At 32.4% G+C, this 24,096-nt stretch overlaps 1 protein-coding gene across 6 annotated transcripts in view; it reads left to right on the top strand.

Annotated features, from left to right (window-relative positions):
- The first annotated feature begins 307 nt into the window (after positions 1–307).
- LOC106468364 (anoctamin-8-like) overlaps positions 308–24,096 on the top strand; it is a 34,663-nt gene continuing 10,874 nt past the window's right edge. Inside the window, exons 1-12 of one of the 6 annotated variants that reach the window (XM_022396707.1) lie at positions 308–382; positions 2,633–2,855; positions 9,607–9,853; positions 11,193–11,428; positions 11,946–12,062; positions 13,192–13,322; positions 13,912–14,073; positions 14,480–14,632; positions 16,138–16,273; positions 19,010–19,065; positions 22,487–22,561; positions 23,282–23,554. In XM_022396707.1, coding sequence (XP_022252415.1) covers positions 2,639–2,855; positions 9,607–9,853; positions 11,193–11,428; positions 11,946–12,062; positions 13,192–13,322; positions 13,912–14,073; positions 14,480–14,632; positions 16,138–16,273; positions 19,010–19,065; positions 22,487–22,561; positions 23,282–23,554 — 1,803 coding nt within the window. In that variant the 5' untranslated portion in view covers positions 308–382; positions 2,633–2,638. The other 5 variants (XM_022396706.1, XM_013928781.2, XM_022396705.1 and 2 more) reach the window with 5 other exon arrangements.

Raw genomic sequence — 24,096 nt, 5'->3', positions numbered from 1 at the left:
GAGGCGTTGCTAGGCGCTGGCACACAGGGCCCGTACCCCGAATGCCCAGTTGGTGTCCGGAAAAATCATAATAGAAAACCATGATCGATATCATACCGAAACGCCGAAAATTCCCGCGCCCAATGGCTCGAGCCCCGGATCTTTTAAGCACCTAGTGACGCCTTTGTAAACTACACCTTCTCAGCTTTAAAGACCACCCATAGCTAGGTTGTTTATTATAACTACGTATACGTAGCGATAGAATGATCGAATTTTGCATGAACAGCTGTGTGAATTAGGTTTCAGCTTCAGTTCTCTTTAAAACAGAGCCTTACCCAGTTTGGTTGATAGATGTTATACGTCAAAATCAATAGCAAGTTATTCGGCTTGTTATACTCTGAAAGTAATTACGTTTAACCACGATATAAAACCCAGTTAGGTATATATGTGTGTAAGCATCCAGTAGTAGTTGAGATTACGAAAGGTCACGTGCTCATACTGATGTAGAATCAGGGTTCGTCTTAATTACCATTCACGAATGATTTCTAATTTTCAAGGTTAATAATTGTACGTGGTGACGCTAGGTAAGTCCTGAAAAGCATGCTTTTTGTTTTTGTACAAAAAGTTTTTATATACATACACGCCCCCCCCCCCATTGGCACAGCGGTATGTCTGCGGGCTTACAACGCTAGAAACCGGGTTTCGATACCCGTGGTGGGCAGAGCACAGATAGCCTATTGTGTAGCTTGTGCTTAATTCCAAACAAACAAACAAAAGATGCATTCACTTTTTTTATCCGAGAAACTCCCCAGAATTTTCAACGCTAGAATCCAGGGCTCGATTCTCCGCGGTGGACACAGCAGATAGTCCAATGTGGCTTTTATCCAAGACAAACAAACTTATCAGAGAAAATTACATACATATATATGTATATATAGATTGACAAGTTCTTCTTATGCACTGCATTCTAAGGCAGTTATATAGAATGTAATGTTAAAAACATACCAGGCCTAATACTGATGTCTGATTACAAGTGATTGTAATCATGCTTCGCCAGCCTGTAAAGAGTGTTAACATCATAACGATTGTAGTTCTATTCGTAATTCGATGTCTATGAGCGTGATTTTGTTCGTATTGTTATGTAAAACATTTATGGACGTTTAATTTTAAGGATCTTTTGGCATATCCTAAAATTTTTTGATAAAAATTACGCTAACAGTATTTGTTTTTCACATTCATACCAGTTTGTTCATTACGAATTTAAAATCACAGGTATATAAATCATTATTTCAGATGTATCTTGTATCTCCCATGAGGCTATTCGTTTCCAATTCTTCCAGCGTTTTAGCCGTGAATATATCCGTCAAAAAGACAGAGAGAAAAGCCCGAACAAACAGCGCCACCTATTATTTAATTTGTATATGAACTCTTTTAAATTAGTTAAATAATCTCCTTTGCGGTTTTTCAAAACTTTCAACACAATTATAAATTCGAGTATGTTTTCACATACCCTATATTTTTATGAGACATGATTCAAGTTCACCTTCTTTTATTTTGATTCTACCTGTACTTATTTTGTTGAGAAAATCCACTGGGTTGTGTGCTGTAACAAAGCCCTTATATAGAGAGAGCCGTGTCAGGTAGATCACGTGATTTAAATAGAACTTACCTGGCTGCCGCTGCTGAACATTATACATATTTGTAAGTTCTGTACAGCGTCCGTAAATTCACGTCTTTCACCATTAGCGGTAACGTTCGTATAATCGTGATTAACGTACTATATATTAATTCAGTTATCTAGAAATTATGTACATTAACCTTTCAACCCTTATGTTACTTTTAAAGAATGTAATAATTATCGTACGAAATAAATATCAATTATAATAACTTAAGTTTAGGCTTAATATGCCACTATATCTGTTGGTTTACCATAACGATCTCTTAATTCTGGGTGATGGATCTTGTAGTTGGGTGGTAAGGGTGGTGGTGGTGATTAAACGAGAAATTGTGACATATCACTAAGTTAAACTTGTATTTTTATAAAATAATATGTGTCTTTAGGTGGTAATGCAAGTTGTACAGACCTAGTAATATGGGTGTTATGTTTTTTGTTAAGTGTTATCTAGTTTTAACTTAAGTTAGACTAGCCTTATTTGCTTCATCTTTCAGTAATGTTATGTTAATTTTACTGTTCGGAGTGTTCCCGTTTCGGTTTTCTTATGCGATTTTATTTGTTGTAATGAGAGTGAAAATTATTAATTACTCAAATTTTTAACGTGATTTGTACATGATCAAATTATTGTTGTTGGCTGTGTACTTTATTAAAAAAAATTCCCTTACAAACATTAATAAGAATCACAAGTTTACAAATGTACCGGTTTACAGCTCAGATAATTGTATACTGCTGGTAAGGATTGAAATTCTGTAAGGCCTAGTTTTTAGAAGATGCGGACAACCTGACCACTTTAAATTCTCCAGCATATCACAATATTTTGTTTTGATTATTGAGAATTAAACAAGTTATTAACCTTTAACAATAGCAATCACTTGTGATTCCTGTACACTCCTGGCTTGTGTAACATTCATTTTAAATCTACAGTCTATGTGTTTTTAATAAGATGAATTATTATGTATATTACGGTATGATTTTCAGTCACTCATGTTGAGAAGACAGCGGACAGCTCCTCTCGAATACTATGATTTATGTAGAGACGAACTGGGTGAAGACTCTTCACAAATTAACACAGCAGAGAATAAAGGGCTAGAAATGAAATTCACAAGTTCGTCAGATGACTTGCATCGTCTTAAGAGAAGAATTGTTGAACAGAGTGATAGTGAAAAACTGTCGCACAAAGCAAAGCTTTCTCTTTCTATAGGTAAGCGTAATGTCTTTATGAAAGTTTCATCTAACTTGTTACTTTATTCTGGAGAACTAATATCTTAAAGCTTGGTTCAGACATTAGTTTATGTAGTGTTAGAATAAACATTGTATGTACTGATGACTTGCTTTATACTCTTGTATATTCATATAATGGTTGAATACATTGAAGTAAAATAAACATGAATAAACTGGCTATTTATTGTACTGGATTAACGTAGGAGCTGCAGCCCCAATTCTCTACCAACCTTGAAAGATTTTGAAAAATACGTACAGTTTCATCGATGGACCCCTTAAAATACATTAGTTTCTGAGTCCCCTGTAGGCTTAATCTGACCCAATTTAAAATCAACGTAAATAAACTGACTGTTTATGGAAGTTATAAAAGTTTTATTTTAGTAATCTTTCATGTAATTGTATCATGTTACTGTTCTTATTACATCTGGTATATATCATAACCATTTTCAACTTTGTCTGAAGTGGATATTAATTGAATTTTCCAAATGAAATATTCCAGAGACATTCTCTAAAGTGTGATAAACTGTATGTATTCCTCTTGTTTCAAATAGTTTATCATTGTTGCATAACCTGCTTAGAAATGAGATTAATAATGTATTGAGTATATAACATTGTTGCATGACCTGTTATGGGTTTATAATGTGTATATAACATTGTTTCTTAGCCTGTTATGAAATAGGGTTTACAATATGTATATAACATTATTGCATAGCCTGTTATGAAATAGGGTTTATAATATGTATATAACATTGTTGCATAGCCTGTTATGAAATAAGGTTTATAATATATCATGTTGGCATGAAATATTATACATTTTACAACACATTATTCTCCTGAATGTAGTTCATAAGTGTTATTGATATTTCTATACTTTTCACTGTCATAAAGTTTCCTATTAGATAGTTCTCAGATCAACTGTAGCCCAGTGTCTTGTTGTTACAGTTCAGACTGTAGTAAACAGGGCAACAGTATGTTTTTAGGGAATGTATGTACCTGTTACAGTGACACAGAAATTCCTTAAAAATACTGCTGTGATAAAAAAATACTCCTATTTTACAGTGACACAGAAATTCCTTAAAAAATACTGCTGTGATAAAAAATACTCCTATTTTACAGTGACACAGAAATTCCTTAAAAAATACTGCTGTGATAAAAAAATACTCCTATTTTACAGTGACACAGAAATTCCTTATAAAATACTGCTGTGATAAAAAAAATCTCCTAACTTTTTCCACTGTCTTATGTATATACAGTTGTAAAAAGAAAGTCTGTATCAAGTTTCTTTTACTCTAATGATTTGTAACTTTTGGTTATTATAAATTAAGTAGAGCTCGAGATAAGATTAAGTTCCAAATTAAGCTTTTAAGTGTTTTGTTTTGTAACTGGCTCTACGAAAAGGTCACTTTCTTTGAAAAAAAATTTAAAATTTATATTAAATGTTCCTCTATAAGTTACTTGTTTTTCTCATTCTAATTCAAGAGGTATTGTGTGTATAGGCAAGTTACCTTGCTATAACCTCAAGATGTACGGTGTACACCTGTGGATTTTATGATGTGGTACACAGGTGAAACACCTGTATTGGCAAGCTGTAAGGCTTTACGTATGTGAATGGGGTTCTGTATCTGTTCATCCAGCACAGCTCACGATCTGAAACTTCCTCGTGCTCTGTGAGGTGACTCACTGACACTTGTTTTACAAAGTCAGCAGATTTCACTGTACATGTTGAGTTCCTCGTTTATTCTGAGATAACAAGTGAGGAGCCACATTTTATGAGCTTTTTATGTAATGTTAAAAAAGGTTGGAATAATGCCTTTTTTAGTAAAAGTTGAGAAATATGATAATTGTCACATGTTGAAGTTACAGAACTAATATGGAAACAGTAAAACCAATGATATTAGGTTCTCCTCCCTTTTAAAAGATAAGGAAATGATGTAACAAAAAGTCGAATGTAAGAATAACTTTGTGAATAAAGTTTTTTTAACTATAAAAGGAATAAAAGTTAAAGAATGTTCTAGTTAAACCTAAAAATTATGGAGTAAATTAATATTACTTGATTATTATAATTCCTTTGTCCAGCAAACTTTCAAATATGGTTATTATGTTCTTTCCACTGAAATTTCATTCTACAGTTGATAGGCCTGTTGATGAGCATAGCAAAATTTGTACTGGTTCAATACAATGTTATGAATAATATGTACCACAACCGATACAGTTGGCATATAAGTGGAATACCGTTTTTAGATTGTTGAATTATTTCATTTATTTATTCATGTATGTATATTGTAAATAAGAAAAATATGACAGAATGAACTCTTAATTTGTCATTAAGGTTACACAAGTGATGACCTCCGATGATTTGATATTAATTCCAATTTCAAAGATTTTTTTGAATATTTAAACAGTGTAATGATGCTTAAAAGCAATTCAGTTAAAAATTCATCATTGGTTTGTTTTATATGTTCTACCTACACTAAATAATTAATCTGTCAGAGATGAGAGGAAAAAAAAAACACTTGAAATAAATTGGGACTTACAATGCATTATTTTTTTAGTTCTGTTAATTTGTTAGTTTTTTCTAAGCACGTGACAAAAATACAAACCAGGCTAAAAATACATAAACCAGTTTAAAAGAAGAGAGATGAAATGTCATTTGTTTCTTTTTTTAAACCGTGTGTAAGAAAATAAGTTAACCTATTTTAATCACTAGGGGTGAAAAGTATTGGTTCCTGCCAAATCTGTTTTGGCATTTTCCCATCTGCTTACAGACATGAAACCCTTGGGCTAATAATATACATGTTTGAACACTATGATAAGGTTTCATGCACTGAGGTTATGGTTTTTTTCTGCATATAATTCCATATTTCAGCCAGGTATGTTGAAATTATGATTATTTATTCAGAACTTAGTGAATATTCACTGACTGATTTGATTTATAACATAAAAGTAGAGGCCAGTATGGATGAAAATAGACAGTAGAACATTGCGTTTTCTAAAAATTAGTCTTTATGAGTCAGATAGTTTCAGTAGCTTTTATACCGTGTAGCTGAAAGTTTACTAATAAGTAAAAATCTTTTGAAAGAGTTTATAACCACAAGTTTTGTTGTTTAATTAATGTAATGAAACAAGTTTAATTGACTGTTGAATTATAAATAAACCTTGTATTGATGTGCTGTTAACTATTGACATCACTGGTTGTCAAGGGGATAGCTTTCATTAAGGGATGTATTGTTAACTACTGATATCAATGGTTGCCAAGGAGATAGCTTTCATTAATGGATGTATTGTTAACTATTGATATTAATGGTTGTCAAGGAGATAGCTTTCATTAATGGATGTATTGTTAACTATTGATATTAATGGTTGTCAAGGAGATAGTTTTCATTAAGGGATGTATTGTTAACTGTTGATATCACTAGTTGTCAAGAAGATAGCTTTCATTAAGGGATGTATTGTTAACTATTGATATTAATGGTTGTCAAGAAGATAGCTTTCATTAAGGGATGTATTGTTAACTATTGATATTAATGGTTGTCAAGGAGATAGCTTTCATTAAGGGATGTATTGTTAACTATTGATATTAATGGTTGTCAAGGAGATAGCTTTCATTAAAGGATATATTGTCAACCATTAGTATCACTAAATTAATAAAAAATATGTATTTTACTATGTTGTTTATTATAGATCATTTTTCCATAAAATATTATAAACTAAGGAAGATGAATATTTTCTTTAAAAAAACAGCAATTGTTTAATAGCGTTAGCCCATTGAGCTGATTTGCTTAGTAACATGGATGAAATATGTCAGACTCCAAAACCAGGCTTAATATTTTTAGAAAACTTTTATGTTGAGTGAGGTATTTTAAAGAAACTGTTGGTATGAGCCAGAAAATTATAAAACTGTCACAAATTGTTAACACTTATTTCTCTATTATTTTAATTGAATAAAGATAATAATGTAACCCATTTGAATATTTGTCATATTTACTTCAAACAAAAGCAACTCCAGTTTGACAAATCGTGAAATAAACTGGATTTTTTTTTTACCTCTGAGTACCAACTTCAGGTGAATATAAAACCATTTTCATGCACAATTAGCTTTTAGTTCAAAGGACCAGAAGAATCTTCTCTAATTGTTTTATACTTTTATTATAACTGTGATTAACTTGTTAAGAATAATTTCAAGTTGAGTAGTTACATAGATAATTCACAGTTTGTTGATTATAGTCTTCATTATATTTTACTTAACTTTATCTAGATCCCATACCGTACTGTGGTGTATAGTCTTCGATATATCTTACTTAACTTTATCTAGATCCCATACCGTACTGTGGTGTATAGTCTTCAATATATTTTACTTAACTTTATCTAGATCCCACATCGTACTGTGGTCTATAGTCTTCAGTATATCTTACTTAACTTTATCTAGATCCCACACTGTACTGTGGTGTATAGTCTTCAATATATTTTACTTAACTTTATCTAGATCCCATACCGTACTGTGGTCTATAGTCTTCGATATATTTTACTTAACTTTATCTAGATCCCACACTGTACTGTGGTATATAGGTTCTGTTCTAGATCATGTTACCAATGTAAAAAGTGAGCCTAATTGGGGTTCACTTCAGAACTTTGGGGCCCTAGTTGAAACTGAAACTCAAATGCTTTTTAAGGTTAGAACATGTTGCTTTTGTGACATATAAGTTAAATTAGGGTGTAAGTCAGAATTCTGGGGTTGTAGTTGAAACCAAAACTTGGCTGCTTTCCCAGATCATGGCGTGTTGATATGGTAACAACTGAGCTGAATTGGGGTGCACATTAGACCTCTGGAGCTGTAGTTTAAATTGAAATTCAGCTGCTTTTCAAAGTTCATGTCATATTGCTATGGTAATGAATAAGGTGGGCTGGGGGGAGGAGGGGTGCCAAGATGTTTTCACTGCAGAGTCTCAGACTTAAACACCTGAAACCACATAAAAACTATAAAGAGTCCAGAAATTTATCTTATTTCAGAGAGAAAGAAGGCACCTTCTCCTGGAAAATTAGAAGCTTAAAATTTATTTTGTAGTATACTATTCTCCATTGTTATAAAATATTTCCATATTATTGCTATCTAATTTATAATCTTGTTCAGACTGAGGTTAACCCTAAATACAAGTTACCAAAGTGTGTTATTTTGATTTCACATTGACATTGTGATGTTAGTATGACATGAAAAGGTAAACCATGTAAAGATGTAATCGTATTTACATGCGAAATGGAGATAGTGTTACTGTTCTTCATGTAATTAAATATAATACTTTAATGTGAGGTTCAATTGTTTTAGGTTATATATACAACTAGTTTGGTTTCTTTTTAAGTATATAGATATCAAGTGCAGAAACAAATTATATCACATTTCAATTTATACTTGAAGGGTACAATAGCTTCTTGAAATTATGGTGGATTCAGGGTTGACATCATAATTCTGATTTGATCAGGAAAACAATATAGTTAATTATTATGAGACTAAGAATACACTTTTTTTTTAAAATATTTAGTGGGAGGGATTTATTATATATTATTTTAAAAGTGTGTTACCATGCCCAGACTTTGAGTCTGAGGATTCACTTCTTTCATCATATTGCCACAAAAATGTGTTGTGAACTTTGAGACCATACGTGAGGTTATCTGAGTGACAGTCAAATCCAACCATTTGGTCAGCTACAGGTGCTGTTGACTAGCCGTCTGTCTTCTAGAGACAACTGTGTAAAGAAAGCTTTTGTATAATTCTGCACAAAAATTCTAAACAAACTAAACACTTCCATAGTTTAACTGTCAACGGGATGCAAGAAATTACTGTCCAATGGATTAATTAAAATTTCTGTTAGTTATTCCATTCTCTTTTATCAATATAGACATTATCAGTCATGTTAATTTAGTTAACTAGCATCTCTAATTATTACTGGTTTTGTTGCTTTCAACTATCCAGTAATCAATTTATAATTCAGTCAATTAATATCATGAAAATTATCAACTGATCGAAGTCATGGTTTTTTGGTTATTCCATCTTTCCATGTGATGGAAACATATGTTTGTTCATTGTTAAACAAAAAAGCTACATAATGGGCTATCTGTGCTCTGTTCACCACAGGTATCGAAACCTGATTCTGACTATTAATTATTTTTTCTATCCATCTCATGAGAACAATTAACAAGTTGAATGTAATTGATTAATGAACCCAATGATTCATCAATTAGCAAATTCCACTAATCATCCAGCTCTATAAAGTATAACATTCAGTGGAATCTGATTGATTTTGATGTAGATTTTAGCTTCCAAAAAGTACTTGAAATTGATCTCATCAGTTCAGTATGAACCACGATTATTACCTTGTTTCATGTATGAACTCACATACAGATTAGTGAATCGTAGATCTGTATGAAATGCATGTTTCCAATAAGATATAGCTATTCAGATATGGGACACAAATCTACGTATTACCGCTTAACTTTCCCTTCGTGAATATTTGTGCACAGATTGCCAATGTCCGAACTGACAGAGGTCTACTGTATTTACTATTGCATTTAATGGATATCTACCGTGCTGCTAGTTCAGAAAAAGAGGAGAAACTATGGTTTTCAAATTTATTTAATAAGAAACAGAAGTTATAATACTTATATTACAGTGTGATCATGAGTTTCTTTGAAGTACTTTTATTCCTGATCTATAACCTAGGGATTTTTTTCATATAAAGCAAGCCAACTAATTGGAAAACGACTCTCCTCGTCTCGACAGCTACTTGCTGCTGGGCAGGTGTGGAAACATACAGTTCCCAGCCATGACTGTGATATTGTTATGACTTTTCCCACAAATGCCAGTGAATCTACACTGGTGTGGCTATTGACAAAACTGAAAACATGTGTACCAGATATTTCTGTTGAAGTTCGCCATCATCGGTACTCTGGAGTGTATGTGTTTTACTTCACTGCTCCTTATGAAAAGTAAGTTTTGATGGTGTTGTTTATACTAAAGTAATAATAATAATAATGTGATGGTAATTCTTACTTTTTGTTTGTTTCTGATTAAACAGATTTTGAGAAAATCTTTTATTTTTAGTTGTTGGGCCTTGTGAAGTATTGAAATGACATAAACAAACATTAGGGACTGAAGTAGTGTAAACAGACACATCAGGGGACTGAAGTAATTTAAACAGACACTTCAGAGGACTGAATTAGTGTAAGCAGACACTTCAGGGGACTGAATTAGTGTAAGCAGACACTTCAGAGGACTGAATTAGTGTAAGTGGACACTTCAGGGGACTAAAGTAATGTAAACAGGCACTTCAGAGGACTGAATTAGTGTAAACAGGCACTTCAGAGGACTGAATTAGTGTAAGCAGGCACTTCAGAGGACTGAAGTAGTGTAAACAGGCACTTCAGAGGACTGAATTAGTGTAAGCAGACACATCAGGGGACTGAAGTAATTTAAACAGACATTTCAGAGGACTGAATTAGTGTAAGTGGACACTTCAGAGGACTGAATTAGTGTAAGTGGACACTTCAGAGGACTGAATTAGTGTAAGTAGACACTTCAGAGGACTGAATTAGTGTAAGCAGACACTTCAGAGGACTGAATTAGTGTAAGCAGACACTTCAGAGGACTGAATTAGTGTAAGCAGATGCTTCAGAGGACTGAATTAGTGTAAGCAGACACTTCAAAGGACTGAATTAGTGTAAGTGGACACTTCAAAGGACTGAAGTAATGTAAACAGACACTTCAGAGGACTGAATTAGTGTAAACAGACACTTCAGGGGACTGAATTAGTGTAAACAGACACTTCAGGGGACTGAATTAGTGTAAGCAGACACTTCAGGGAACAGAAGTAATGTAAACAGACACTTCAGAGGACTGAATTAGTATAAGCAGACACTTCAGGGGACTGAATTAGTATAAGCAGACACTTCAGGAGACTGAAGTAGTGTAAACAGACACTTCAGAGGACTGAAGATAGATATTTCAAGTGATTGAAGTTGTATTAACAGACATGTGAATATGAAAATATTATCACTTCCTGGTAAAAATTAAGAAATAATGGTACTCAGGATGTAACTTGGCTTGTTATCAGATAAATTGATTCTTTTGTAACGTTAAAAACTTTAACTTGGATTATAGTTAACCAACTAGCATGAAGCATTACTTAAAGAAGAAAACTATAAAGTTATAAAAACAATATCTAATTTGGTATTTTCTATTGCAGTTAATTAAAACTTGTTTTTCCAGAAACTCAAAGTGATTTCCATTGTAACTCCTGTAAGATTTGAATATTTTTTTTTTCTTCAGTCTGTTAAAAGGTGCCGAACAGTTGAAGTTACGCAAACAGCTTAAACCTGTGTTTGGAGGAGGCATGAAAGAATTTGTGTTTGAAGAACAAGATTTCTTTGAGAATGTGGAAGATTCTGTTAACTTCTTTAGTTCACAAGAGAGACAGAGCATCATTTTGCATTTTATCTATAGTCTAAGAGCAGAAAAGGGGGACCATTTTCATAATATTCAGTTTGTAGAAGGACAGTCAATCAGTGAGTCTTGTCATCAGTATTACTTGTTGTGTTCACTTTAACATTATAAATACCAACAGGTTTTTTTTAAATAAAGCATTTCTGTTCGAAATATAACTATTTTTCTTACTGTTATGTCCTTGTAGGTCAGTTCAAGTTCAACAGCATGCTGTTTGTAGTTGACCGTGTATCAGGTTCAGATGTGATAACATGATAATTTTATTTTCAATCCAACACTTACTGTGTTCTGAATCATGATTGTCAATTAAAATGTTTATTTTGTACAATATTTTGGATGTTTCTTGTTCATGCAAGAGTGTTGTTTGCCACAACATACGTTGTAGGATAAATCTGATGTATGTCAAACATAATGTTCGGTTTGATTAGTTCTTGGGCCTTGTAGATTACTTGATCAAGTGTTTGTTGACATTTTTATAGTGTTGAATATAAAAAAAAACATGTATATAAGTTCTTCACATTCAAATATTTTTGAATTTGTATAAAACTCTCACACTTTGATATTTTAATATGTTTGTAGTTCCTAAGTGTCTAGCCACAGGAATTGTCAGCCAGGTTTTACCATTGCACAATGGTGAAACTTTGACGAAGCTGAAGAAAACTTGGGTTCAAGCTTTCTTCCGGTATCAGCCATTGGGTATGTTAATAAACTTTCTCTTTCATGAGAATTATGAAGTCTTACCAAGAATAATTATAGCAGTTAAACAGAATAATTATAGTGATTAAACAGAATCATTATAGTAATTAAATAGAATAATTATAGCAGTTAAACAGAATAATTATAGTGATTAAACATAATAATATAGTGATTAAACAGAATCATTATAGCAGTTAAACAGAATAATTATAGTGATTAAACAGAATAATTATAGCAGTTAAACAGAATAATTATAGTGATTAAACAGAATCATTATAGTGACTAAACAGAATAAGTATAGCAGTTAAACAGAATCATTATAGTGATTAAACAGAATAATTATAGCAGTTAAACAGAATAATTATACCAGTTAAACAGAATCATTATAGTGATTAAACATAATCATTATAGCAGTTAAACAGAATAATTATAGTGATTAAACAGAATCATTATAGTGATTAAACAGAATAATTATAGCAGTTAAACAGAATAATTATAGCAGTTAAACAGAATAATTATAGGTATTAAACAGAATAATTATAGCAGTTAAACAGAATAATTATAGCAGTTAAACAGAATCATTATAGCAGTTAAACAGAATCATTACAGATAACTCATCTGTAAAATAGAAGCTTTCTTGGACATCAGAGATATGCAACATAACCCTTATATGTTAAATGGCCTACTTGGACAACACTTGCATACAACATAACTTGTGTAAAATAGTGACCTATTTAGACCCTTTGCTGATGCATGCGTGTGAACACTCATCATACAATTAGTGTCTCTGTATTTCTGTTGAATCAGGTAACCAAGCATGACTACAAGAAATAGAATACTTACCGTTGTTCTTATAGCCACTAAGTATCTGTTTTTGGGTCAACAGTTTATAGTTGGTTCACTTTTAGTACCAACCCTGTATTTTGGGATGACAATTTGTACTTGTTTCACTGTGAAGTATAACTGTGTATTCTTGGCGATATGAAGTAACCATATATTCTTTTTTTCAAGTCTGGACTCTAACCAAAATCTTGTACTTAGATTAAAAACTTTTATCCACTTACAGTTTAAGTTGTGAAATATGTATGATATACGCTTTATTTTAATGGTTATGATTTGTTTCTTACAGATGACGTTTGTGGTTATTTTGGAGTGAAAATAGCAATATATTTTGCCTGGCTAGGTCATTACACCAAAGCTCTTACGATCCCCGCTGCTTTTGGTTTTTTTTTGTGGATGTGTTATTATGGACAGGACCAGGTATGGTAGATGGTAACGTGATCATTAGTTTATAGTTTAGCTTAAAGTGGTTTATTGTATTTTGATACGAATCTGGCATTTTCTAACTTGATATTCAATCAGCAGAGACTTTAAGATGTAGGAATTTCTGTAAAAAATATTCTTGTCTGTATAAGAAGTTAATTTTCTTTAGAGAAATCAGCAGTAAGTCTCCACGAGAGTTTGATGTCCTGAAGTAAAGTAAGAGTAGTTTAAATATCTTCTTACAACTACTGTTACCCAACTATCTTGTAATTTAATGTAAGTTTCCATGAGAGTTTGATGTCCTGATGTAAAGTAAGAGTAGTTTAAATATCTTCTTACAACTACTGTTACCCGATTATCTTGTAATTTAATGTAAGTTTCCATGAGAGTTTGATGTCTTGAAATAAAGTAAGAGTAGTTTAAATATCTTCTTACAACTACTGTTACCCGATTATCTTGTAATTTAATGTAAGTTTCCACGAGAGTTTGATGTCCTGATGTAAAGTAAGAGTAGTTTAAATATCTTCTTACAACTACTGTTACCCGACTATCTTGTAATTTAATATTTCATTTTCTTCTTAACCAGGCCAGTGAAGATCTTTGTTTTGTAGTGTTTGCTCTATTTAATGTTCTCTGGGCAACATTGTATCTCGAATTGTGGAAACGTACATGTGCAGAACATGCGTATTGTTGGGGTACTTTAGACAGCCAGAGTGAGCTGCTTTTGGAGCCACGCCCCCTCTTCTTGGTTAGGACTATTTTATTTGCAATTCATTCAGTTTCAGTTAAGCATACTTAACTCTGATTAATACAAAACCTAAACTACTTAAACAATTATTAATACTTGAATTATAGTTGAATGCTATCTCTTATCTGATTTTTTAAAACCATTAGAGTTTTTGATAACTTGCAAATAGAACTAGTCGTACTTACTATTCAGTAGCTGAGATCTAACAAGTTGATACTTGGTTTTGATATGTAAAATAAATTTCAGTGGAAGAGCAAACGTTGCCTATAGTTTCATTTGTCAGATTAAATGATGGATTTTCAAGCATTAGGAAATTAACCCTAAAAGTCATAATTGTTTCGGTAATGCATGGCCTGCACAATAACTTCCAAGTGTATTAATAACGTTTTTTTTTGTTATTGTTCAGGGTCCGCTTCAACAGAGTAAGGTAACTGGGAGGCTGGAGCCCACTTATCCTGCCTGGAAACGTAACCTCTTCAGATACTGTGTTAGCCTACCAATCATTGCTTTCTTCTTACTTGTAGTGTTCGTAGTGATGTTCCTTATTTTTGAACTACAGGTAACATCAGATTTTTTGTGAATCAGTATATATATCTTAAATTAAACGGCAATTAAACAGACTTTCACTCAGATTCATTCTAATTGGTTGGTTGAAGTTTAATGATATATATAGCAATGAAACTATTTGCATTGATTCATTCTCAGGGTGAAAGAGAATACTTTAATCCTCATCAGCACACCTTTGGAAAGTTGTGGTGTGGAATACCTGTGGTCCAACTGGACCCCAGCACAAAATTTTCATTATAGTAAGCTCTGGATTGAAATTCCAGAAACCAATTGCATTATAACTTTTATTAGGGTTAGCATGTAATGTGAACAACATAAAAGTATATGTATTCTAGAGGAAATATCTTGACAAATCAAGAAATTACATTATTCCTCAGTTAACAAATAAGTAGTATTAAACCATTCCTTACAAAAACAATGTAAAAAAAAACTGATTTTTATGCTACTCCTATATTCAAGTAATTACCCACTAATATGTGATAACCACACATTGCAAAATTCAGCTCAAAGAAAACTGAAAGTGTACGTTGTGGGTCTTCTTTGGTCCAACCAGACCCCAACACAAATGTATCCTTATAAAATATTTCTATAAGCAGTATAAACAGTCATCACAGAGAACACTTGTTGAGGAATGAGATGTGCATACATGCTTACCACAATGATGTTATAAACAAACAGATGAGATAACACTGCACTACTTTGATGAATAATCCTCTACAACAGCCTATATAGTGAAGAAATAGTTAGAAATTTGTTTCATATGGTATATGGGAACTGCATGTATAATAGTGAGGGTCAATGATGGTACGGAGGTCCGTGTTGACCCCAGATAAATATTAGATTGTAGCTATGTACTCTGCCTGCATGTTTCGAAAACAATAGTGTCCTATTGATCCAGGGTTTACTGCTTGACAGTTACATGAATTAATGTAAATTTGTAATTAGTAATTATTATGTAAATAGATATACAACCGAGAAAGTCATGTGGGGGGGGGGGTCATGTGGACTCCACGTGTGCTGATGAGGGTTAAGACAATTATATACTTAGAAATTAAGTTAAAATTCTACTAAAAATTAATAACTGATACAATTGTTTATTTTCTAGCTAGCTTTTAAATGATAATTAACATATTATGGATTTTTAAAAAAAGTGTTTTTCTATTCTACTTCCTTGTGCAGTTTACAGTTTATCTCAGAAGCTGTAGTGTTTTTGTTTTGATAAATATAATTAAAACATGGTAAAATGCTATTTCTGAAGATTAAGTTATCTCTGTTGATTCAAAATGAAATATATCTTCCCCAGAGTAAGAAAACTAAAATGTAGTTTCATCACTCCAAAGAACATTGTTAATTATCACTCCTTTTCCTTTACAACATCTCCACGCTGTTCGTTGTCAAATACGTAACCTTTTGAACAAGTTCTGAAGAATTGACATATACAATTTAAACAGTAAGTCCATCTGCTACCTATTTAAACTTTTTTTTTTGTACTTTCAGACTTGGTGGGACAAGAAGATCAGACAATTTGATTACCCATTTTGGCTAACTTTTCTACCCAAGATATTCTTAGCTTTAGTCATCAATGTGCTTGATTCTGTCTATTATCGCATAGCACATTGGTTGAATGACAAAGGTAAACCATGCATTTGTGTGTTAACATGTTTTCTTTCTTGTTCAACAGAAATTTGAGTTTGGTCTTGTTTTTACATTAAGGTTAACTTAAGGATTTATTTAGGATGGAATTAGTTTACTTTTTGTTATGGTACAATTCGAAAATAAAACTTTTTTTGAGTCAGTAAGTGCATTACGAAACAATTTTTTTTTAGATTAATTAGCTGTTTCGTTGAATCTGGAACAATTCATTAAGGCATCCAAGTTACCGTCACATCATTACGAAAGGTTCCGTTACAAGTGTTTTTCGTGATTGGTGAATTTTGTTACAAGAATGCACCTGACACCTACCCGCTATAACACATCGTAATACAGGCTCAGACACCCTCTCACCTACTTAGTGTTTTGCAATTTTTGAATGGTCCCCAAATTATTGTACAATTTATGATCTATTATAACTTATTATTATTGTTACCAATCAATTTTGTATTTTAAAAAACTATCTCTCACAAAATCAGTATTCGTAACAAAAACTGCCATGTCACAGAAACGATGTAACAAGAATGCACTCTCACAAGTTGTCTTAGTAACAATGTGGTGGTAACAAAGTGTCTGGATCCCGTTTCATTAAACATTTGCAGGAGGTGTTGTAATATTTGTTTCGGGGTTAATAGGTCTGTCTAAGATATGAGTAGGAGATGTTATAACAAAGGTGTTAATGTATACAGTGTTACATAATGTGAAGTTAATATTACTAGAGTGTAGCATGGTGGAAAGTTACTGTGAATAAAGTATTGTACCTAATGTAAAGTTAATATTACTAGAGTGTAACATGGTGGAAAGTTACTGTGAATAAAGTATTGTACCTAATGTAAAGTTAATATTACTAGAGTGTAGCATGGTGGAAAGTTACTGTGAATAAAGTATTGTACCTAATGTAAAGTTAATATTACTAGAGTGTAGCATGGTGGAAAGTTACTGTGAATAAAGTATTGTACTTAATGTAAAGTTAATATTACTAGAGTGTAGCATGGTGGAAAGGTACTGTGGATAAAGTATTGTACATAATGTGAAGTTAATATTACTAGAGTGTAGCATGGTGGAAAGGTACTGTGGATAAAGTATTGTACATAATGTGAAGTTAATATTACTAGAGTGTAGCATGGTGGAAAGTTACTGTGAAGAAAGTATTGTACCAAATGTAAAGTTAATATTACTAGAGTGTAACATGGTGGAAAGTTACTGTGAATAAAGTATTGTACCTAATGTAAAGTTAATATCACTAGAGTGTAGCATGGTGGAAAGGTACTGTGAATAAAGTATTGTACCTGATGTTAAGTTAATATTACTAGAGTGTAGCATGGTGGAAAGTTACTGTGAATAAAGTATTGTACCTAATGTAAAGTTAATATCACTAGAGTGTAACATGGTGGAAAGTTACTGTGGATAAAGTATTGTACCTGATGTTAAGTTAATATCACTAGAGTGTAACATGGTGGAAAGGTACTGTGGATAAAATATTGTACCTGATGTTAAGTTAATATTACTAGAGTGTAGCATGGTGGAAAGTTACTGTGGATAAAGTATTGTACCTGATGTTAAGTTAATATTACTAGAGTGTAGCATGGTGGAAAGGTACTGTGAATAAAGTATTGTACCTAATGTAAAGTTAGTGTTATTAGAGTGTAACATGGTGGATAAAGCATTGTACCTAATGTAAAGTTAATATTACTAGAGTGTAGCATGGTGGAAAGTTACTGTGAATAAAGTATTGTACCTAATGTAAAGTTAATATCACAAGAGTGTAACATGGTGGAAAGTTACTGTGGATAAAGTATTGTACCTGATGTTAAGTTAATATCACTAGAGTGTAGCGTGGTGGAAAGGTACTGTGGATAAAGTATTATATGTATACTTCCACTTAAGTGTGAAATATTTCATGAAATTCTTTTTTTAAATATTGTTACTCAGTTCACTACCATAGCTTTAGAAGGAGGTGTTTTATGATTGTATAAAAACGTTTTTTTTTGGGGGGGTTTAGTTGAGCCACTTTGGCTTTGTATATAAAATGGTGATAGTTGCTCTTCGAGCTACCAGTGATGAATCTTGTTACCCAAAAAGCTATTGTACGTCAAGTTTTTCGTTTAAAGCTTCATAGTTTTTCTTATACATTATGTAAATAAACTTACTGTAGTTGAATAATGTAAGTTTCAACTGAAATACAAATGTACTCCAGGACTTGAACCCAGGATCTCTGGCTAACAGGGCCCCTGAGTTATCCAACAGATACAGTTTCTGATGATCAGTATGATCTACTATGTTACATTATGATAGTTACACAGGCCAATTTACAAAACTTCTCTCCGTAAACTAACACTTATTTTTGAAATTCATTTAGGAAACGATGATATTTAACATTAGGTATTAATTTAAAAAGATGATAAGTAAAAGATACTCTAGGACTTGAACCCAGGCTTTCTGGTTAACAGGGCCAGTGATCTATCACTGAGTTATGCAAGAGTAAAAAGCTATCCCCATCAATGTTCATTTAAGAAGTAAATTGAGTGAATTTACATATATCATTTTTTACATCAAATATTTACAGTGAATATTGACAACATTCATCTAGGAACAATTAATAGACAGTGTAGAAGTTAAGTAAAGTGTGTTTAGCCTAGTTCACTATCTTAGCATTAGGTACTTAGGCCATAACTGTGATCAGCTCATTTACTAACCGTGCTGTTTAACTTACTTTCAGAAAACTATAGGCTAGAAGAAACCTTCCAGAATCATCTCATTATCAAATTAGTTCTGGTTTGTACCATATTAGTACCCATTACATTGGTTTTGTTTTAGGGGTGATTTGCTTGTTTTTCCATCTGTTTTTCTTTCAAATGTTTGTATATTTTTTACCTATTTGGTTTGACGTCCTGCAAGTTTTTTATTCATGACTGCAGAGTGTTGATGTCTTAAGATATTTACAAACACATACACAGTAGTTAACATTAGAATATATAAACTCAGACATTGAGTATATTTGTATGAGTCAAGGAAAACTTCTGGTGTCTTGTAGAAACATGTGATACTGATTAGACAAAGAAACTAATTTAAATAGTAGTGGATAGTCCCGGGACTCTACCACTTCACTAAGTTTGGTTTTGTAGAATATACTTTATTAAATGTTTCATTTGGTAAGTATATCACCAAGAACCAGTAATTACTATTTATTGGGATGTTTTTCATTTTTACCACCAGTCAATAAAGTATATAATTACACTCGTATGTTTCAATGTTCTATAAAATTATCTTTATAATTAGAAACATTATTTTTTAGTTGGAGAATACTTGAGCCAGTTTTTTTTTTTCATAGTCAAAAAATAGTAATTTTATACTTGAGTTCCACTATTATTAATTTACAAAATATAACAGCAAAATTACCTTTATCAAATACCACTACAGCCTGTCTTGTATGCTACTGCTGATAGCAAGACACGACCTCCTACCATGTGCCAAGGTTTTAAACCTTTCTTTTAGTATGTGTTACTCTTTGTGGCCCATATCTCTGTCTCTATCTTTCTCTTCTGTCCTCTCAGAGAACTATAGACTGGAAGAGGAATTTGAAAACCACCTGATTGTCAAAATAGTGGTGGTTAGTATCTTTTGATGTTCTCGGTTTGCCTGCATGGAACGGTAGTCTTTACCATACATTGCTGTTTCCTTGGAAGTCTGCATGGTTATTGACATGATGGTGTAGTCTGCATGAGTAGTTGATAGCTTGTAGACATCTTTGTCTCTAGTGGGTCCCCTGGTGGGAGTTTAAGTAATTATTTTGTATATTGATAATTTGTATTTTATAGCAAGAAATAATTATTTGCGTTACATTAATTTTATTAACTTGTGTTCGTATTTAATCATTCCTATTAGAAGGGAATTCTGTAAATTTCATCAATGTATATCCACATTAACCTCACTGTTCTTGTAACAGTGAAGCACAGTCATGTTTGTATGTCCACATTAACCTCACTATTCATATAACATTGAAACACAGTCATGTTTGTATGTCTGCATTAATCTTGCATTAAACTGTAAAGTGTCTTACTGACATTATAACTCATTGTTCTTATCAAACTGTAAAGTGTCTTACTGACATTATAACTCATTGTTCTTATCAAACTGTAAAGTGTCTTACTGACATTATAACTCATTGTTCTTATCAAACTGTAAAGTGTCTTACTGATGTTATAACTCATTGTTCTTATCAATCTGTAAAGTGTCTTACTGACATTATAACTCATTGTTCTTATCAAACTGTAAAGTGTCTTACTGATGTTATAACTCATTGTTCTTATCAAACTGTAAAGTGTCTTACTGATGTTATAACTCATTGTTCTTATCAAACTGTAAAGTGTCTGACTGACATTATAACTCATTGTTCTTATCAACATAATACAGTAATGTTTGTGTTTCCACTCTATATCTAATTGTTCAAATATTGTATCACAGTTTCATTTCGCATGAAATACAAACTGAGGTTTTTAATAAAATTGTTTTATTTGTAAAATATAAGTGATTTTATTGGTTGTAAAAGGATATATTTTGTCAGTTCTAACTATTTACTAAACACAGAAACAATAAAGAATTTTATAAACCCATATTTCTTATATTAGTTTCATTACTAACCTTCATGTGCATTTAATGAGTATTTTCAGTGATTCCTAAAAACATTTTTTTTTTACAGAAGAACACAGGGAAGTAAATGCTTATGCTTATTGGTTAAACCTTGTGTAACCCTGAACAATGATTGGTCGAAAGATGGTTATCAGAAACGATTATTGGTTAAACCTTGTGTAACCCCGAACTATGATTGGTCAAAAGATGTTTATCAGAATGTTTATTGGTTAAACTTTGTGTAACCCCAAACATTGATTGGTCAAAAGATGGTTATCAGAAATACTTATTAGATAAGTCTTCTGTAACACTTAACAATGATTGTTCAAAAGATGTTTATCAGAATGTTTATTGGTTAAACCTTGTGTAACCCCAAACAATGATTGATTGAAAGAGACCGTTACCAGAAAGTATAATCAAAAGTCATTAGTTTCAGTGATTCATGTTTAATGCCAGAATTACAGGTTACTCACGTGTTTATTGTGACTTTATTTGAAAGTGAAAAATATTTTAAGACGTAGTAGAGGTTGTGATACAATTAATTATTATTCGAAAATAGATTTTCACTTCCTGTTATTTAAACTTTGACAATATAGCTTCATCAGACCACAGAAACAGTTGGTGCATTATAAACACAGTATTTGTGCTTTTATAGCGTATCCTGAAGAAGAAAAATAGTTGGGATGTAGGTAATGAAGAGTGAATATTTTATTATAGAATAATATAAACGTTAGATGTTTTTTCTGTTATATTTGATAATGAACTCCAGTCAATATTTCATATGTTGTAGGATGAACAATGAAACTTTTGTTCCTAAAACTTAGTTTAAATTATTGAATATTGAAAGTTTCTTTTAAAAAGGAAAGATTATGTAATAAGTTGTCTTTCACTATTTTTATGTTTCAGAAATACACTTTAACGCAGTACAAGTGAAGGGACCTACATTAACCCTGTTGGATTTTTATTTACATTCTTCTAAACTCTTTATCTGCGAAGTTACTTGTGAATATAAAAGCTCATTAGTCACATATGGTCATTGAATCACAAGAAAATACACACAGAAATACTATCAATATTACAGTTAACCACACTAATTAATGACGGGTTTTTCTGTTTATTTTACACAGAAAATTTTGGATATTTTCTTGCTCAGTTCTTTATACTAAATGTTGCGATGGGCAGAAACATACATTTACACAATATACAGTATGTGGGCTCCACTGATAATGAAGAGTACAAAAACAAGTCAACAGTTTGAGGGTTGAGTGATTGTAAGAAGTCAAATATTGTAACAGTCTTTTAATGTCTCGCATCACTATATCAACTCTTCATTACCAAAAGGAAGATTAAAAGTGAATTATTAATTTTTAAAATTAGGAAGCAGTAACATAGGAGGGAGTGTTTAACTCCTAAAAAAGCATGTCAAAATGTCTAATCTCTGAGGTTCGATTTCTGTTGCTCTGCATGTGATTGGCATTTGCTTATTGAATTCTGCATGTTTTTGCCATTTTCTTGTACATATGCTCTCAGATTGTTGCTGTTTTTTTAACCTCGTTTTAATTTATAGTTCCAGTTCTTCAACTCCTTTCTTTCACTCTTCTACATCGCTTTTTATCTGCAAGATATGGAGAAGTTAAAGGAGGTGAGTAGAACAGTTCTGATTTAAAAAATTACACTTTAAACATATAATGGTTAAAAAAGATGTAATGTGTATGGTACAAATTTGACTTAAAAAACTCTGACTTTCCTGGTAACTAGGATTATCATGTGTCGAATACCAATGTTTGTGAATCTACTGTAAAACTGAGGTGTAGGGTTTCCAGGTAACTAGGATTATCATGTGTCGATTACAAATGTTTGTGAATCTACTGTAAAACTGAGGTGTAGGGTTTCCTGGTAACTAGGATTATTGTGTAGAATACACCAATGTTTGTGAATCTACTGTAAAACTGAGGTGTAGGGTTTCCTGGTAACTAGGATTATCATGTGTTGAATGCAAATGTTTGTGAATCTACTGTAAAACTGAGGTGTAGGGTTTCCAGGTAACTAGGGTTATTGTGTAGAATATACCAATGTTTTTTTAATCTACTGTAAAACTGACGTGTAGGGTTTCCAGGTATCTATCACTGTCTCATAACTGCCAGATAAAATCTAAAAACAGTTTAACAGCAACCCAGTATTGTTGAAAGAAAAACATTAGGCTGTTTTTACTTTAATAGGTTGTTATCAGTTACCATGTGTTATTGTTAAAGTTAGTTAAGTACAGTTTCCTGAAGCTGAGAGATTAAACTGTATCTCTTTCTCTTAATGTGCAACTAATGCTATCAATGTAACACACATTGACACAGGCTTTCCTTTTCAGCAATTGGCAGTTTTGCTTATCACGAGACAAGTGGTGGGAAACATCAAAGAATCCCTTCTCCCTTTCCTCTCCGAATCTTTGAAACTTGCCAAACTTGGAGCAAGATCCGTGTCAACACCCAAGACGAACGAGCAGAAAACAATTCCCGAGACGAGAAGCCTAAAAACAGATGAACATGAGGTTTCAGACGGATACACCCAGGAAGATGAGAAAAGTGAAGTTTCATTAAAGAATAAGCTCACTCAAGCTGAAGTGGAAAGTTCTATGTACAAGGTAGAAAATGTCGCGTGTCCAAAATGCCCTTTGAAGTTGTAGTTAAATGATATTTTGTAATGTCCAAGTGTTGGACATTACTTGTGGTACATGTACCATCAGATGTGTGTTTACCCAGTGTTGGACATTACTCATGGTACATGTACCATCAGATATGTGCTTACCTAGTGTTGGACATTACTTATGGTGCATGTACCATCAGATGTGTGCATACCAAGTGTTGGACATTACTTATGGTACATGTACCATCAGATGTGTGCTTACCAAGTGTTGGACATTACTTATGGTACATGTACCATCAGATGTGCGCTTACCAAGTGTTGGACATTACTTATGGTACATGTACCATCAGATGTGTGCTTACCCAGTGTTGGACATTACTTATTGTACATGTACCATCAGATATGTGCTTACCAAGTGTTGGACATTACTTATGGTACATGTACCATCAGATATGTGCTTACCAAGTGTTGGACATTACTTATGGTACATATACCATCAGATATGTGCCTACCAAGTGTTGGACATTACTTATGGTACAT

This window comes from Limulus polyphemus, unplaced genomic scaffold (genome assembly GCF_000517525.1).
Source record: "Limulus polyphemus unplaced genomic scaffold, Limulus_polyphemus-2.1.2 Scaffold2981, whole genome shotgun sequence".
In the NCBI taxonomy this organism is placed as follows: domain Eukaryota; kingdom Metazoa; phylum Arthropoda; class Merostomata; order Xiphosura; family Limulidae; genus Limulus; species Limulus polyphemus.
Note: the sequence above shows the minus strand (reverse complement) of the source record. Positions and strands in the feature narration are given on the sequence as shown.